At 35.4% G+C, this 16,301-nt stretch overlaps 2 protein-coding genes across 13 annotated transcripts in view; one reads left to right on the plus strand and one right to left on the minus strand.

Annotated features, from left to right (window-relative positions):
• The first annotated feature begins 641 nt into the window (after nt 1–641).
• Nucleotides 642–12,414, plus strand: tos (Exonuclease tos). Its single transcript, XM_045750153.2, has 11 exons — nt 642–977; nt 2,230–2,349; nt 3,021–3,175; nt 3,623–3,729; nt 4,362–4,577; nt 4,908–5,195; nt 6,244–6,430; nt 6,549–6,978; nt 8,192–8,780; nt 9,966–10,108; nt 12,255–12,414. The coding sequence occupies exons 1-11, from the start codon at nt 817–819 to the stop codon at nt 12,271–12,273; spliced, it is 2,415 nt and encodes an 804-aa protein (XP_045606109.1). The 5' UTR covers nt 642–816; the 3' UTR covers nt 12,274–12,414.
• Nucleotides 12,400–16,301, minus strand: part of coro (protein coronin) — a 58,903-nt gene continuing 55,001 nt past the window's right edge. For all 12 annotated transcript variants that reach the window (XM_045750157.2, XM_045750154.2, XM_069303077.1 and 9 more), the window contains one exon: nt 12,400–15,923. In XM_045750157.2, coding sequence (XP_045606113.1) covers nt 15,858–15,923 — 66 coding nt within the window. In that variant the 3' untranslated portion in view covers nt 12,400–15,857. The remainder of the gene's footprint in view (nt 15,924–16,301) is intronic.

A 16,301-nucleotide genomic window follows, 5' to 3' on the forward strand; every position in this document is an offset into this window, starting at 1 on the left:
TTCCCAGAGATACTTGTAACTGAGTCTAAGCCGAGCAGTAGTAACATCTAAAAGTCTTCTGATTTTATTGAATGAACCATAGATGTGTGGCTCCTCTTGCATGATAGCATGATGATAGATGGAATTACTGGTGTCGATTTCACTTTGTCTCAGATCTACAAGATTTTGTTGAAGTTCTTGGTTTACTATTGCTCTCAGACTGCTCATTGACAGTCCAAGATTATACTCAATTATCATACCTTTAAACATACATGGTTATACATGTCATATCATACCTTTAAAGGCAGATTCTTGTGAGTGATAACCTACAACAGCCTTGAGAGATCTGATCGAGCCTCTCTATATACTGATGACAGAGTCTAAATACAGCAGCACCATACACTGGCATCTCAAGGCCAGGGGTATTTGAATTTGTCTTATCTTATCTGTAATATTTATGTTACCATAGTGTGTGTTTATTGTACAAACCTGTCATGCCATGGATATTACAGGTCTATAAATTTCTCACTATTCTCATTATTTGTAGCTTCCACTGTATGAGTCTAAATTTATTATATTTGCATCAAGTATAATTTTTTTCTTTACAAAATCCAACATATATTATTATGTATATTATATTCTCACCCCAGAGGTCGTCATATATACCGGGTCCCTGTGCGCGCCACAACTTGTAAACAAGGTCGTCTTCAGTCGCTTACACGATGACATAATTTTGGGTAGAAACAATTCCATGGAAAGAATAAATATTTGATACTGTGGCAGGAAGAACGAGAGCTTGTTGTGAATGAGGACTACTGTTCAAATCTTGGGGCTGTCATGGGCATCCAGGGTCTCTTACCTTTCCTGAGGAAGGCGTCGAGGGAGGCCAATCTGAAGGATTTCAAGGGCCAGACGGCCGCTATAGACGCGTACTGCTGGCTGCACAAGGGCGCCTTCTCTTGTGCGGACAAACTTGTGCGTGGAGAGCCCACTGATGGGTATGTAGGTCGCAGGACACATGTTTTATGTATTACGGGCTATGCATGCCCGTGCCATCTCTTGAGTGGCTTAATCTTCATCACTGTTTTACGTAAGCCACTAGTGTTTTGTGTATTGGCACTTTCTTAACTCGATAACCTTTTTTGTGAACTGAAGATTTGTATATGATAATATACAAATATATATGATAATATTTGTATATGATTTGTCTTGTATATCTACACCAGTCTCACTAATCATATACAGTATATCAAGTGTCAAGCCTCCCACTATTGATCTCAGGACATTTGACCTCTACAGGTGACCTGACACTATCAAACAATATTTGAAACAATTAACTCTACTCTTAACTTGTAAAATTCAACATATTAAGACCTTATCAGTTTGGCTTCTGTTCCCAAAAGAGTACCAATAATGCCATATTCTTCTACTTGATATGATCTACATAGCTCTTGACTAAAATGAGTTCCCAATTGGTCTCTTCATTGACCTGAGAAAGGCTTGTAAATACTGTATAAGGCCTGTGATACTGTAAATCATAACTACCTCCAATTTAAACTTCATCATTATGGAATCTGAGTTCTTGCTCCAGGCTACAGTATATTCGATCATATCTTAATAACAAGACACCAATATGTAACCATTAATGACATAACCTCTTCCACTGTATTGTTAAACAGGAGTGCTGCACAGCAGAATCTCAGGACCTCTCCTATTTCTTATATCCATCAATGACTTGCCAAATGTCTCTTAACATTCTTAAACCTATACTATTTGCTGATGATGCTACCTTCATCTGTTTAGACCCCAACCCACACATACACACACACACACACACTAAATAATATTGTAAATAATGAGTTAAAAGAAGTCCACTCGTAGATGTCAACCAACACACTCACAATAAACATTGAAAAGACCTACGTTTTATTTGGAAGTAAATCATCAAGCCGGGTTCACTTTCAGACATACAATGTCAACATTATTATTAAACATGAGGGAAAGTTCTTTGGCTTATATATAGATAATTAGACTAATCTTCAGGGCCCCACATACAACACACAGCCCAAAATGTAAATTACTGGTATATAAAGTTAAGTTTTTTGCAGCAGTTATATTGTCTATTGCAGGAGTCTTATGCACTCACTAAATTTACATGAGTATGGCTTTTGTTGTATTTAATTGTCTCAAAAGTCCAAAAAAATTTTAAGACCTGTTAATTTTTATTTATTTTTATTTTATTTCCTTCAGATATGTGGTGTATGTGATGAAACAGATCAACCAGTTGTTGAACAATGATATCAAGCCTATCTTGGTGTTTGATGGCTGCCATCTTCCATCAAAAGCTATCACAGAGACCAAACGCAGAGAGTAAGTTCAATATTATTATTTAGTATCAATGACTGTAATTGTTCATGTCAGATTGGGTCAAATTGTCCTTCAACTTAATGATTTGGTAGAGCAGCAGTCTGAAATGCTTTGCATATTAGTGACTACTGTATATAAATTACTGTGTGTACATACAAATACCCCATTACCATGACACTGAAAATATTTTTACTAATGTTTTGATGGCTTGTTTGGATTTTGTATTTAGTCTCCATCTCTGTTGCATTGTTCACATACCATATCTCAATGAGCTAGAGTTAGAGAGCCACAGAGGCCCTACCAGAAAGAGGGCTTTCATTATATTCAACACTGGCTTTCGGTTTAGAAACCCAAATTTCTTAATGGAAACATGGTGAACGAATTTGAACTTTTGCATTAGGATCCATTATATGGACGTCTTGATTTTCAAATGAGCACTATATGTACAATTAGTACTGTGCAATCTGTTTGTTTTTATATTTAGGAATCTAATAACAAAATTATTGTGTAAGCTAATGCGCTAAATCATATACTGCTAAATATAATAAACCATAAACCATATACTGTACTAAACCATATACATAATGCTGTTCTGTCATAAGAGTTTTGACTTTTCAAGTAGCCTCAGCAATTATGTATACATTAATAGGTACTAGATAAATATTACATTTTAGAAATCGTGAGCGGAATCGCAAGAAGGCAAAAGAGTTACTTAGAGAAGGAAAGATTCGTGAAGCCAAAGAATGTTTCCAGCGTTGTGTTGACGTGACGTCGGAGATGGCTGCTGATGTCATTAATGCTTGTCGTGCCAGGAATGTTGACATAATAGGTAAGGCAGCAGATGGGTCTCATTACTTGTTATATACTTTACTGTACATATATCAGGGGGGGGGCCTACCTCCTTGTATCACGGTATAATGAAGACATTTAGGAATGTTTTCTTTCTCATGATGCATCTGTTCATATATCAGTAAATAGGTACCTAGGAATTAGGACCTGTTGTGGGTTGCATCCCGTGGATGGGGTAAGTCAATATTTGTCAAGGAAAGTTAGGGATTTGCTAAAGATTCACGAAGAAAAATTTCTTATATTAGAAAAAGAAAATGAAAATAATCTTAAAAGTAAGATTAACCTTTTACAAAAAAATATTTTGGTGAAAGAGAAGAAAGTTTATCAGCTTGACCGGTCTTATTCTTATTGAATCTTCTCGTTACCCTGTACTTTGTTAGCGATGCTTTCTTTTTGTTGTGAGTGTAAACAAGTGCTTTATTTCCAGTCGCACCATATGAGGCTGATTCACAGCTGGCGTACCTGAATCATCGTGGCATTGCCCAGTTGGTCATCACCGAGGACTCTGATCTTGTCCTGTTTGGATGCAAAGCTGTAAGGCTATTTTTGTTTTTATTGTCCTTGCTAACAAAGATTTTTAGTATCTTGAAATGACCTGCCCAAAATGCTGTGCATACTAGTGGCTTTACAAGAATGTAAATACCATGCCATGTATCCTCACAAACCCAATGTACCTTCTTGTATATAAATAAATAAATGTTTATCTGTAAAATAATTTAGAGTGGACTGTTGTAATTATTACAGAAAACTATATAATTTGGTTTAAGATTGTCATATTTAGTATTTATATGTTTCATTCTACATTAACTATTATATAATTTTGAGTATTTATTATATATATTATGACTTAGAAAGTCTGAAATATTTGTATGGTAGTGTATGTAATGTATGATTTTAAGACTAAATTTATTCATCATTGCAATATATTTTTGTGAACTTATCTTTTAGTAAGTTATGCAACATAAAAGAGAGTTGATGCTCATATGGTTAAGATTACAAGAGAAGTTTTAACTGAATTTATAATTTTCAAAATATTTTTCCTGAATTCAATTTATATACTGTACATATTATCAAATATTTTTCCTAAATTCAATTTATTAAAGTTCAAGTTAAAAAAAAAAATGTTATCCTTATTGTCAATAATAGTACTTACAATTTGTTCACAGTGTCTGTTCAAATTAGACAACAATGGTGGTTGTGTGTTGGTTGAACAAGAGAAGCTCCATCTTGCAATGAATGTGCCACGAGACAAGTTCTGTTTTGACAAGTTTCGAAATATGTGCATCCTCTCGGGTTGTGATTATCTGCCATCTCTGCATGGAATTGGATTGGCTAAGGCTTGCAAGTTCTTCAATGTTATCTCAAATCCAGATATTTACAATGTAGGTCATAACTAATGGGGAAGATTTGATGGTATTTGTGGAATTTTTTCCCTTCACTTCTTGATAAGTAAATGTCTTTAATATGGTGACTGCTCTGGACACCAGATTACTGTAATAAGATATCAATCTAATATTTTTCACAGTAATGTATTTGTATTTATTGTATTCTGCTAATATTAGCTACAACTATTAGCTTAACTTTTTTAGTAAATTTATACATTAGTTATTTAGATAAACATTTAATGAAATGAATACAGCACTGCATTAACAGTTCATTAATCTGTCTTGTACATAATTCATAATACAATGAGAAAATTATTCTTTCTTCAGGCATTGTGTAAACTACCATCGTACTTGAGGATGCCCCACCTGGAGGTCACAAAAGAATACCGGGATAATTTCGTCAAAGCTCGCAACACATTTCTGTATCAGCTGGTATTTGATCCTATTGACCGCATTCTTCGCCCTTTAAATGACTATCCCGATGACCTGGAACCTGAAGATTTACCCTATGCCGGAAAGTTTATTGGCCATGAGCGAGCTTTACAAATAGCATTGGGTAATATTAATGTTCAAACTGGAGAAGTAGTTGGTAACTTTTCTCCAGAAACTTACAAGGTAAATATTTTTAGTTGTATGTCATTTGCATATATAATATTTTGTAGCATTGTTGAACAACACTTTTGGTATATTATTCAGATAAATTTTCATGAATGAGTGATATTAAAATAATAACACATTTTATCAGAGAAGACTTAAAAGTGAATGTGTTCAGATATCAAGTCGTAGTGTTGGAGAGAGGAATAAATTTAGTTTGAAATAAATGTGAACAGAGAAGTGATATGATGAGTTTGAATACCTGGGATATGTGACTGATTTAAGGGGGAATTAGTGCAAGCAAAGTTTAAGAGTTCAGTGATTCAGAGAACGAATGTGATTAAAACCTTAGAGTAAATACAATAGGAAGTGATGCAAAGAGCAAATTACATTGTGCTATTTTACTGGGAAAGCATCTAGAAAATCAGAAAAGCTTTGCAAACAACAGCTGGTTCACAAGAACTGAGGACTTGGAACTGCTAAACAACTCCCTAAACAATTCTTATACAAAGCAAGCTACAGTAATTGACTCGAAGCTAGCTCAAACCAGTTAGTACTGATCACTGCCACCAGGCAGCCCAGAGCACAGTCCTTCACTAGCTCACAAGTCAGTCATATTGCTGATGTGTTGCCTAGTGAATGATAGTAATGGTCTGTGATCGCCATCTTTCACAATTGCTGTGACGTAGTATGGGGCAATCGCAGCGAGACAGCTACAGGAGCCCACCAAGGGGCTTTACCAGAAAGCAGTTCAACAAAGATTTATCAGATGCTCTTTTTTTTTCCCACGTGATTTTGTTATCACAATTTGTTCTCACTAATTAATTGTGAGAAAGTATATTTTATTAATTGCACTAATAAAAACAATAATGTTTTAGTTCTTGATAACATAACCAAGAATGGCAAAGCTCAGAGGAAAATCAGTTCCTTTGTTGCAGATATGGGATTAGATACGAAGGTGTCTGAATGTGAGTCCACTGTGCAGTATACAAGTGGTAATATAAACAGGTGTATTGGTTTTGAGTGAAAATTAATAAACATTTTTAATTAAAGAAATGTCTATTTCCAGCCCCCAGAGCCAAAGTCATCAGGCTGGAACAAACGCGGTAACATCTGCTCGGCTCATCCCAGCATATGGACTAAGAGTTTCACAAAGAATGGGCCAGTTGTTCCTAGTATCGCAAACTCTGAGAGACAATCTATGAAGCACAAAGAAGTAACAGTTATGAATCCTATATTCAAGAGAAGAAAACCTGGTAATTGTATTTCTCTGAATGTTTCAAATTATTCTGCATCCGTGAAATTTGCAATGAAATTTGTACTGAACTTAAATTTTTTATATACACTGTACAGTACTTTATTATTGACTTTCAGAAACAGAGGTTGTTGATAATGATGTAACTGAAAGAGAGCTCCATGACCTATACTCTCAACCAGAAAAGCGTAGGAAGATAGAAGTATGTCCAGATGATGCAGAAAAGAGTAAAACGGTAGAACGATGTCCGGATGATACCGAGATTGCTCTTGACAACAGTGATCACACAGCCCTTGACCAATTGTCTGATTCTCTTGACATGGATGAAGATACAAAAATAAATCTTATTTTTCCTGTTGAAAAAGACCAAGATACTAGTGCGGAGACACAATTGGATTTGTCGTCCGACCAATCCAAGTCTAGAAACCCATTTGCCAAGTCCCGGTCTACCAGTAAATTACCAGGCTCAGGTGGACAGTTCAGTGCTCTGAAGAGATTTAGTAAAATAAAGAAAACTGTCATAGATAAAAACACGATTGTCCAAAGCAGGTTAGTAAATATTCCATGTCCAAATGTTTCTGATCATACATTAATCATGCACTGCATGGTTTTCTCATTATTTTTACTGAAAAATAATAAAACTCCTTTGAAAAATTAACTGATCATTGTTGAATGCATTAGAATAAGATATTGTTATATTATGCTTAATATAATAGTTTTTTGGAAAAAGATTCTTAAAATTTTACTTATAGAGAATAATATTTAACGTTACTAATTTACAGACAGCCGATAGATTTGGGGCCATATTCTGTTCCCTGTATAAATAGTTTCTTTCATTAATATAGCTTTTCATGTTTTCATATTATAATATTTACCTTTCTAAGATTTTTTGTTACATTTAATATACAATCTTCACGAAAGTATTGCATATGGATGATAACTCCCTGAAGTTAGCTGATTCCCAGACTTCAGGGAGCTAGCAAGTGGCGGCTCCTCCAGAAAATAATCTTGAACATCTTGAAATGTTTGTCAAAATATGTGAATGTTAGAATCGGAGTTTGGGTCTAGTAGCTGGTGTCATTTGGTGGCAATAAAGGCAAGCATCACCTTTTGTGCTTAATCCATCAGGAATTGTTACTCTAGTTTCTGTTCTTGGTCACTGTTATGAGTTCTCTAATGAAGATTTGAAGTGAGCATTTTTTCTTACTAGAAATATCTAAAAAATGCCAATCAAGGAGACTAAATAATTGCTGAGAACATGTTAGTTATTATTATTTAAATTTGTGATTAAAATACCAGCACACACAATTCTTTGGCGAGACTGCCTAATTCTTTGATTTATAGTGACATTCAGTACACTGGAAACATACAAAATAAATATGTTTTAGCTTCATACACATGCAAGAATAGTTTAGGACTAAGATGGAATCTATGTCATGAAATGGTTAAAGGAAAACAAAACTGTTTTTGTCTTTAGTGGGAAACATTTTTGCAAAAATGGACCCTTTCCTTCTATGTATAATGCTGGGGATGTATGACTAATTACGCGGCTTACATAGGCAGTACGTAGGGTCTCAACATTCTTATGTCAACAAATATTGTTTACGAGACTAGTGCACAAGTAAATTTGACAGCCGAGAGCTCTTTGTGTTAGTGGTATACTGATATATATTTCTATAAGTTTTGCATTATTATGAAGACTATCAATATTACAATGGGAATGCTATACAAGTACCTGTAATTAATAAGACACCATTTTCAGATATTTTGCATCACCTGGTCTCAAAACTTCACCTACAGCACATGTCAATCCACCAATTATTAATAGTTCTCCAGTTGAAAATACAGTGAAACCAGAAAATCAAAGGACTCTCTGGAATATTGAAAACCAAGAGATGCTTGACAATAAGTTGGAAATTAAAGTTGAAATTAGTTCGTCCGAAATAAAAAATGCGCCGTTATCTCCTGTCCAAACCAACCTACTCCCAGCTAAACCTAAAAAAACTTTTCAGTGGGGCAAGTTGTCTGAAATGTTTGCTTGCACCAAAGAGAAAAGTGTTAAAGTTGAAAACAGTGCAGCCACAAGGAACGCATTCAAGCCTGTAACTGAACACAGAGACAAATTAGCATGTAAACAAGACACTTTGACTTCATCCCAAAGTTCTGACAGCGAGGAATGTTCATTATCTCAAAGGAGTCAAGTGTCTGAAATGTCATTGTACAGTGATGTAGGGTCAGTGGATAATGAATCTTTTGGCATGACACCTTCATCGTTGCCATCGACACCAGATGCTGCTACAGCCTCACAGCCTGCAGAAACTGTCACTTCTCCGGTATTAACCAGTCCTGTGGTATGTCCCTTCATCATCGTGGAATTATTCTCTTTCTCTGGTGCCTCTCCCTTTGTATATATTTCCAAACATATCTATGTTGTGTGGAATTTCCTTCATTTATATATTCCATACATTTTTAACTAATTAATAACATTTTCATTCACTGTATATCAAGAGAAATTATGATTTACAGTAAAAATGATAGTTGTATATAAGAAATGTTATGAATAATGCTGGAAGGCACGAAAGCTTTAGAATGCTTATCTCAATGCAGAATTATTGATTATCTAAGTGTGATTACCTCAGTTTTATTACAGGATGAGAACTACACTGGTGGTTTTCCAACTTCCTAATACTCTGTCATATGACACTTTGAAACTACTGACAGCTTTGGCATCCACTGCCGTCTCATTTGGTTTATTCCATCTGTCTACTACTCTGTTTGTAAAGGAATGTTCTAAACAAAATTGCCTGCCTTGTTTTCTTAGCTTGAATCTATGGCCTCTTAAGGAAGCTGTTACATGTTGTTTGTATAATGATGACAGCAAACTTTCAAATAAAATATAGAAAGGTTTCTGAATATTTTGAGTACAATAATTTATGGCAGACTAGCAGCAAAGAAATGATTCTGCATTTGATTAATAGAAGATTATTAGCTCCATTGTTTAATATTATCTGCTGCACTGTATATGTAGAGGAAGTGTGGTGCCATCCCACCATTTCTTCTCAGTATGCATGGTTCCGAACAACAATATTTACCACACTAATTATCTAAGTAAACACTTTTAAGTTTACTGTATTGGGGTCAGCTTATTTGGGAGAGGAAAATATCTCATTGTTTAAATAAGTTTTTTTTTTTTTGTAATGTGTTTACTTTGGTTGTGAAAATGTATAAAGAAAAATTTGGTAATTGCAGTACTGTACTGTGTACTGAAATGGGTAGCCAGTGCATCAAAATATTTAGTCTAATGAGCTAAAAGTATATTTAAAAAATATTAATTGGAATATGTATATATTGTAAGGACCACAAATATGATTGAAGTAGCTAGTGTGTATACAAAAGTTATGTCTCACTAAAGAAATAATGAAATGTGTTGCATAATATTTACAGATTATACCATACCAGCTTGTACAAGAAAAAGCTTTAAAAATTTAGGTACGGTATATCAAGTTTTATCATTAAAGTGATAAATTTGCTTTCAGATTGAAAAGAAAACTACTACGTCTTTATCAAGGAGTCGTATTAAATGCAGAACTCCAGGACTGTCTCGGCATAGCAGCGAGAAGAACAAGAAGCAACTACATGCTAAGCAACTGAGTCTCACGGAGATGTTTGCCTACAAAAAGTGAGTGTTACAAGTAATAATAATAATATTGTCAGATTGGTAAAAGGTCAAGTGGAACTTTCATAGAGTTACATACCTTAGTGTTCTGAAAATGAACATTTCCGTGGCCTGGTCTCTAACCAGACCTCTTGGTTGATGATCAGGTCAACCAAGCTGTTAGGTGCCACTCCTTGCAGTTTGATGTATGAATTACAGCCTGGTTGATTGGGTACCTTTTGGAGATGTTTATCAAGTTCCCTTTTGAGAACCAAAAGGTCTGCTAGTTATACAACATATATTTAGAGGGAGGGTGGTAAAGACTTGCAGGACCTTAATGTTTACTGAATTGTCTTTTAAAGTACCTGTTGCATTCTACTCCTTTAATGGGGCTATTTTGCATATATCTTCTGGTCCCATAAGGAATTATTTTAGTGTGCAGGTTTGGAACTAGTCCCTCTAATTTTTCCAGGTGTAAATTATCATGTATCTCTTTCTCCTGCATTTCAAGTACAGTGTAGTGCAGTTTGAGGGTTTCCTAAAGGGTCCCAATAATTTAGGCTTTTCATTAAATGGTTTTGAACAATAAAAGTTCTCTGCAAGCTCTCCAGGTCAGTAACTTTTCCACCTCTGAATGAGGCTGCAAATGTGTAACAATATTTTACTCAAAAGCACTGGTGTCACAAAAAGTTCCATCATTGGTTTGGCATATACAGTATCTTGTTTGAGAGCTACTTTATTGTGTTCTTTAAAAGTATTGTAAGGTCTTCTAACATGATTATTCCCAGGTCTTTGATATTACCTTTTCCTTTCTATAGTATGGTTTGACTATGTTTATATGGGGTCTCGTGTTTATCATAGCACAGGAGCCAGAACTTGTCTTCAGTGAACATCATGTTTTTCGTAATTTTGAAATATCTGGTTTACATCAGTTTGAAGGTTTGCTATGTTCTCTACAATTTTTACTCATAAAACTCTTAGTGTCATCTGCATACACTAATACAGTAGTATAGTTTGTCATCGTCTGTGTGTGTGATGAGAGAGAGAGAGACTTTGAGCAAATACTGTACAGTATTTCCCGGAGCTGAGATGTTTATGGTGGATGCTCTGGGTGTTACTCTGTTGACTATTACTCTTTGGGTTGTTTGTTGGAAAATTAGAGATCTATTTTCTTTCTTTGCCAGTTATTTGTTTAGTGCACTTTGTGTAATTATATGTTACATCACATTTAACATGTCTTCCAAGGTCTTGTCATAGTGGTCTATAAATTGAGGCAGGAGTGCTCTGCTCTAAGCCCATGTTGGCCAAGGTTGCGTAGATAAACCTGCATATTTTAAACCGAGATTAAAATTTGTTTTGTTGAATGCCACAATGTTCTCTGACTCACTTAAGGATAAGTTATCTGTTGCCTTTTGGAGAGTATCATTTTCTTATGGTCCATTTAAAGGCAAGATTGTGGTGTTACCGGACGTTATGGCACAATGGACAATTACCAGTATGGTATCTGCTTAGAGGTTTCCTGCATCTTCAAGCTGCAACCACCCTTAAAATTATGTGCACTACTGCTGTATTTTTTATTTAAATTTATTTCAGTGCTTAAGAGATTTTGATGAAATGCAGTGCAGTATCAGTACCTTGCGTTGATTTTGAGGGAGAGGGGGGGGGGGGGGGTCGAGGTCCACGTGGCCAGGTCTCTGACCAGTAATACAACTTATGCTCCACTAATGCCATGACACAGCAATATCAATTTCATATACCTTTTGTTTCATAAATGCCGTCAGTGGTCTGGTCTTTCCTAGCATTACGGTCATCTAATAATTCTTTAGAATACCAAGCAAATGGAATCCACATAATTATGTAAATTCATGGGACACTATGAATGTATGAGTTGTACCCAGTAAGAACAATATCCAAAAGGAACACCAGTGTCGCATCAGTGGCATCAATTATGATTCACCGTCAAACTAACCACGTGGATATAGTGGCTACTGGGTGCCTTCACATGTATATATTCAATGAAGATTGACTGAACAATTAAAGATGATAATCTTTAATTGTTTTATTAAATTATTTTATTGTTTTAATTATTAAGAATAACTAGTACTTACATACATATTCTGAAATAGAAACCTTGTTAGATAAACATACTATTATTGAACTGTAATTTCAGGGACGGAGCCAAGGTTTAGCCAGAGACCATCATTGAGAAAACAACAATTCGTTGGTCAACACGTCTGTATTAAAAAATTAATAATGTTAAAACAATGCTTTTAAATATTTTAACTATGTAATCTAAAGGAAAATAAATATTTAGATTATTTCTAAAAAAACTCTATTTACTCGATACAATTACAAAAATTTGTGCATTAAGTACAGCAAATGCGGTCATCTGATAACAATTTTGAAGATGCGCAACATGGCCAACTTTCCCTGGACAATTATGTAGACGACCGACAATCACAAATTTAGAAAAAATCAGTAAATTGAGACAAATTTAACAAATTCTTGACACCGACACAACATTAAATGGTAAACAGACAGCCTTGGTTGACTGGAAGTCCTTTCTTCACTATAAACCATAGGCTGTGTACTCACCTAGATGTGTGTGTGGTTTATTATCCATTTTGAGAAGAAATTTATTTAATAGAGTGAGATTTGACTAAACACCTTGCGAAGAAAGCTGTATAGAGGCACAATAGAACCCTGATGCATCACCTCATGATAGCCTGTAGACTCTGTACTTCTAAAATAAATAAGATTGCAATTTTATCAGGTGTCACTGTGATATTAGGGTACTGTATTTGTGGTAACATGGAGAGGGGGTACAGTGACGTCCAGGTACAGCCCGAGAAGAATATGGGGCGACACGAATAGATTTAGAAATTATACCATTACAATGCTTAATTAAAGAAAGTAACATTCCAATTCCAATTATACCCTGCATAATTATATGCCTATCTGGGAATAATTACAGGCCAGAGTTTATTGTGCATCATACTTAATTGACCTCATCCACAAAAAGTTATAAAAACAAAGATTAAGTCCACATTATTATTTACTTTACAATACATGCTGTCAAGCCAGTGTAGCTGAAAGTTCCAGTGTGATCCAGGCTTGTGTTGAACAACATTTCTCAAGTTGATATATTGTAATGGCACATATAAGTCCTTAACTGTGTTATGCAGCAAATGGTAAGGGGTGGGGTACTGCAGAGCACTAAAACATGCCCTGCATTTAAGGCACAAATACTTGGGGGCCGAATTATGTTTATATGCATACATACAAAACACTTACAATAATTATATTGTAGACATAATGTACATAGGAATCAGATGTATACATATAAAACTATGGTGTATGACACTGAAGAGCATATGGCCTGATCATCATCATCAGACAATTCTATGTATACATACAGAACTATGGTTGACAACAATTATAGCATAGCACCACTTATCTTAAATGCTGAACAAACACTGTATGAATCTCGCATAACAAAATACTTCATTATGAGGCTCAAGTGACATACAGGAAGTGAGTTTACACATGTCCAAGATCTTATGACATCCAGACCAATTGAAATTACACATTTAGCAATTTTTTGTTCTCACCTGGACGTAATTCTCTCTTCACTTGAATAGAATTAAGTCCACTTGCAACTTTATTGAGTACATTTCAAAACATGAGGCTTCCAGTTTCTCGAGTTCTTTACTACCCCGCTCCTTACTACTGAACACAACAATACAAAGTAAATATCGCTAAGCATATTATCATCCGAGGAAAAATGCAGATGGATAGTAACTCGTCTTTATTTTATGGTTAAGTTAGAGTAAAACATAACTGCATATTTCTTTTTTGGATGATACAAAAAAAAACTTTGTAAAAGAAATTGAATGTAGCCCACAGCTACTTCACAAAGGCTTTGGCTTCAAAACAAGGATTCTCGTATCTACAGCTTAACTAAGGTTGCATAAAATGGATCATTTTTGTCAGAAGGAATTAAATGAGTCCTTCTTTGCTGCTGAATTATTACTTTATATTTCATTTACATAAGGTTTAATATTTGTAATTAATTCTCTATACAACAAATAACTTACATTAATATCCCTGCTTAGAGGCATAAGCAATAATTGACTTACAGAACCCGACAAAAATTGGTTACCATCTGCAAGACAACTAAATAAGCTGTAAACACACAATACCAGAGTGCTAATTTTGAGCACCTCCACAGGAACATCAAGACAGGATGGTGGCCAAAGATGGAGATTACACAAGTGATTACAACCAAACAGATTAATACAACTTTCAATAAATGTACTATACAAGGCTAATTGTCCTTGAAAATGACTCTTAAATAACAAACTTACCATTAGCGAACGAGAATTTTTTTTCCAATATCTGTGGCCACCTGAGAATCCACCACATTACTGCCTTTGTGTTCCACAATATTCCCTCCATACTTGGGAAACATTAGTCTAACACATCATTTATTAATAAATAGTTTAAATCATCAGATGAATACCGGGCAAAGGTAGATAGATACCCAGAAGTACAGGAAAGATGAGGACGATGAGGTTGCAAGTCCAAACCACAACGCCAAGATACATGAGATCCAAGTCTGAACCCTGATTGGTCAGTACTGTATAGGCTATCTGGGCTTCGAGTCGACCTTTCTGAGCTGTACATTGTCCGTGAGAGTTCAGCACTTGGACCAGAGCAAGTTACAATGGGGGTGCACTGTAACCATAACCTGATGGACATGATCAACCTACTGGTTACAATGGGGGTGCACTGTAACCATAACCTGATGGACATGATCAACCTATTGGTTACAGAAGTAAAGCTACAGTCAACCTCACTAGTGGCTGTTAATAAGCGGGCACTCTGCATACCAACTGCACTCACCCAAATAAAAAAAAAAGAGGTAAGTAATGATAAAAGTAAAAAATTGGCCAGCAATTTCAGCCGAGCCGTTGAATCTTGTCTTTATAGCTATCGAAATTGGAATCCATTTCCAGTAACCACTTAAAATTTTGCTTTCTTTTATCTACTTACTTCTGTAAGAAAATGTTTAATATTAAAATTGTACAACTTTGAACAGACACTTTGTACAGTTGACATTTGCCCTCCTAGATATTATTATTTTGTTTATGACTAAATATTAAATAGTTTGCATTCAGCTACAACAATCACATTCAACATTTTGAAAAATTAGTAGTGAAAAAAGACAAGTGACAATCCAGTTAGGTTATTACATGGGAAACATGACACAAACATCGTGTACGGGTTCACAACATATGTACAACCAGTAGTAGTAGGTTAGGAGACAAAAGACTATGGTTGAGAACAACCAAGAACAAGTTAAAGGATGTGGCTATGGCTGGAGAGCTGGTTGGTTACTACTGAGCAATGGACTCAAAGATAGTCCTCAACACAAACATTATGTACAAAGTCTTCACACTCACTTGGCTCACATGACTAACCAATTGATGCACCAGTCACACACTTTCTCTCTCTACTCTGTGTACAACCTTTCTCAAGTATACTTGGAAACTGGCTACATATTTAGACAATATTTAACACGATTACGATCCTACACAATGGCGAGAAGATTCATTGCGAGAGCTGTGAGTATCCCAGAGTCATTTCGACCGCATCTGCACGTGATTGGCCGTGTGATGCTGGGACTTTGCATGGTGAGTGCAAACTCCATAGCTCACTTAATCACCAGCGTCTTGTATCAGAGGGACTCAGATCTGGCAGTCTCTTGCATTTACACCTCATCTGGGGCCATGTCACAATTGTTGTTGACCGTGTTGGCAGAAAGAGTGCTTGGGGCCTGGCAAAATATGGCTGTGTTAGTTGGGTCGTTAGAATTTGGAATGAGATATCCAAATACTAGAAAGAAAAATGATTAAAAAGAGGAATTTCGCTGACAAACTATATTTGCGCACGTTATGAAATACAACAAAAACTAAAAAATATTAATGTTAGAAATATGTATCATTATCTATTTGATAACTGGTTAGAATTTCATTTCTTAATTATGAACAACAGAATTTGTATTTTTATAATGACACATGAAACACCAGGAAAATTAACGACAAAACAACACAAAGGACAATGCATTGGCAAATGAGGTGGGAGTCAAAAAAGGCATGGCAAATAAGCCAACAGGCCATGGTGGTTGCCACAACTCATGCCAGGAAGAGCGTTG

Source organism: Procambarus clarkii, chromosome 49, assembly GCF_040958095.1.
Source record: "Procambarus clarkii isolate CNS0578487 chromosome 49, FALCON_Pclarkii_2.0, whole genome shotgun sequence".
Taxonomy (NCBI): Eukaryota; Metazoa; Arthropoda; class Malacostraca; order Decapoda; family Cambaridae; genus Procambarus; species Procambarus clarkii.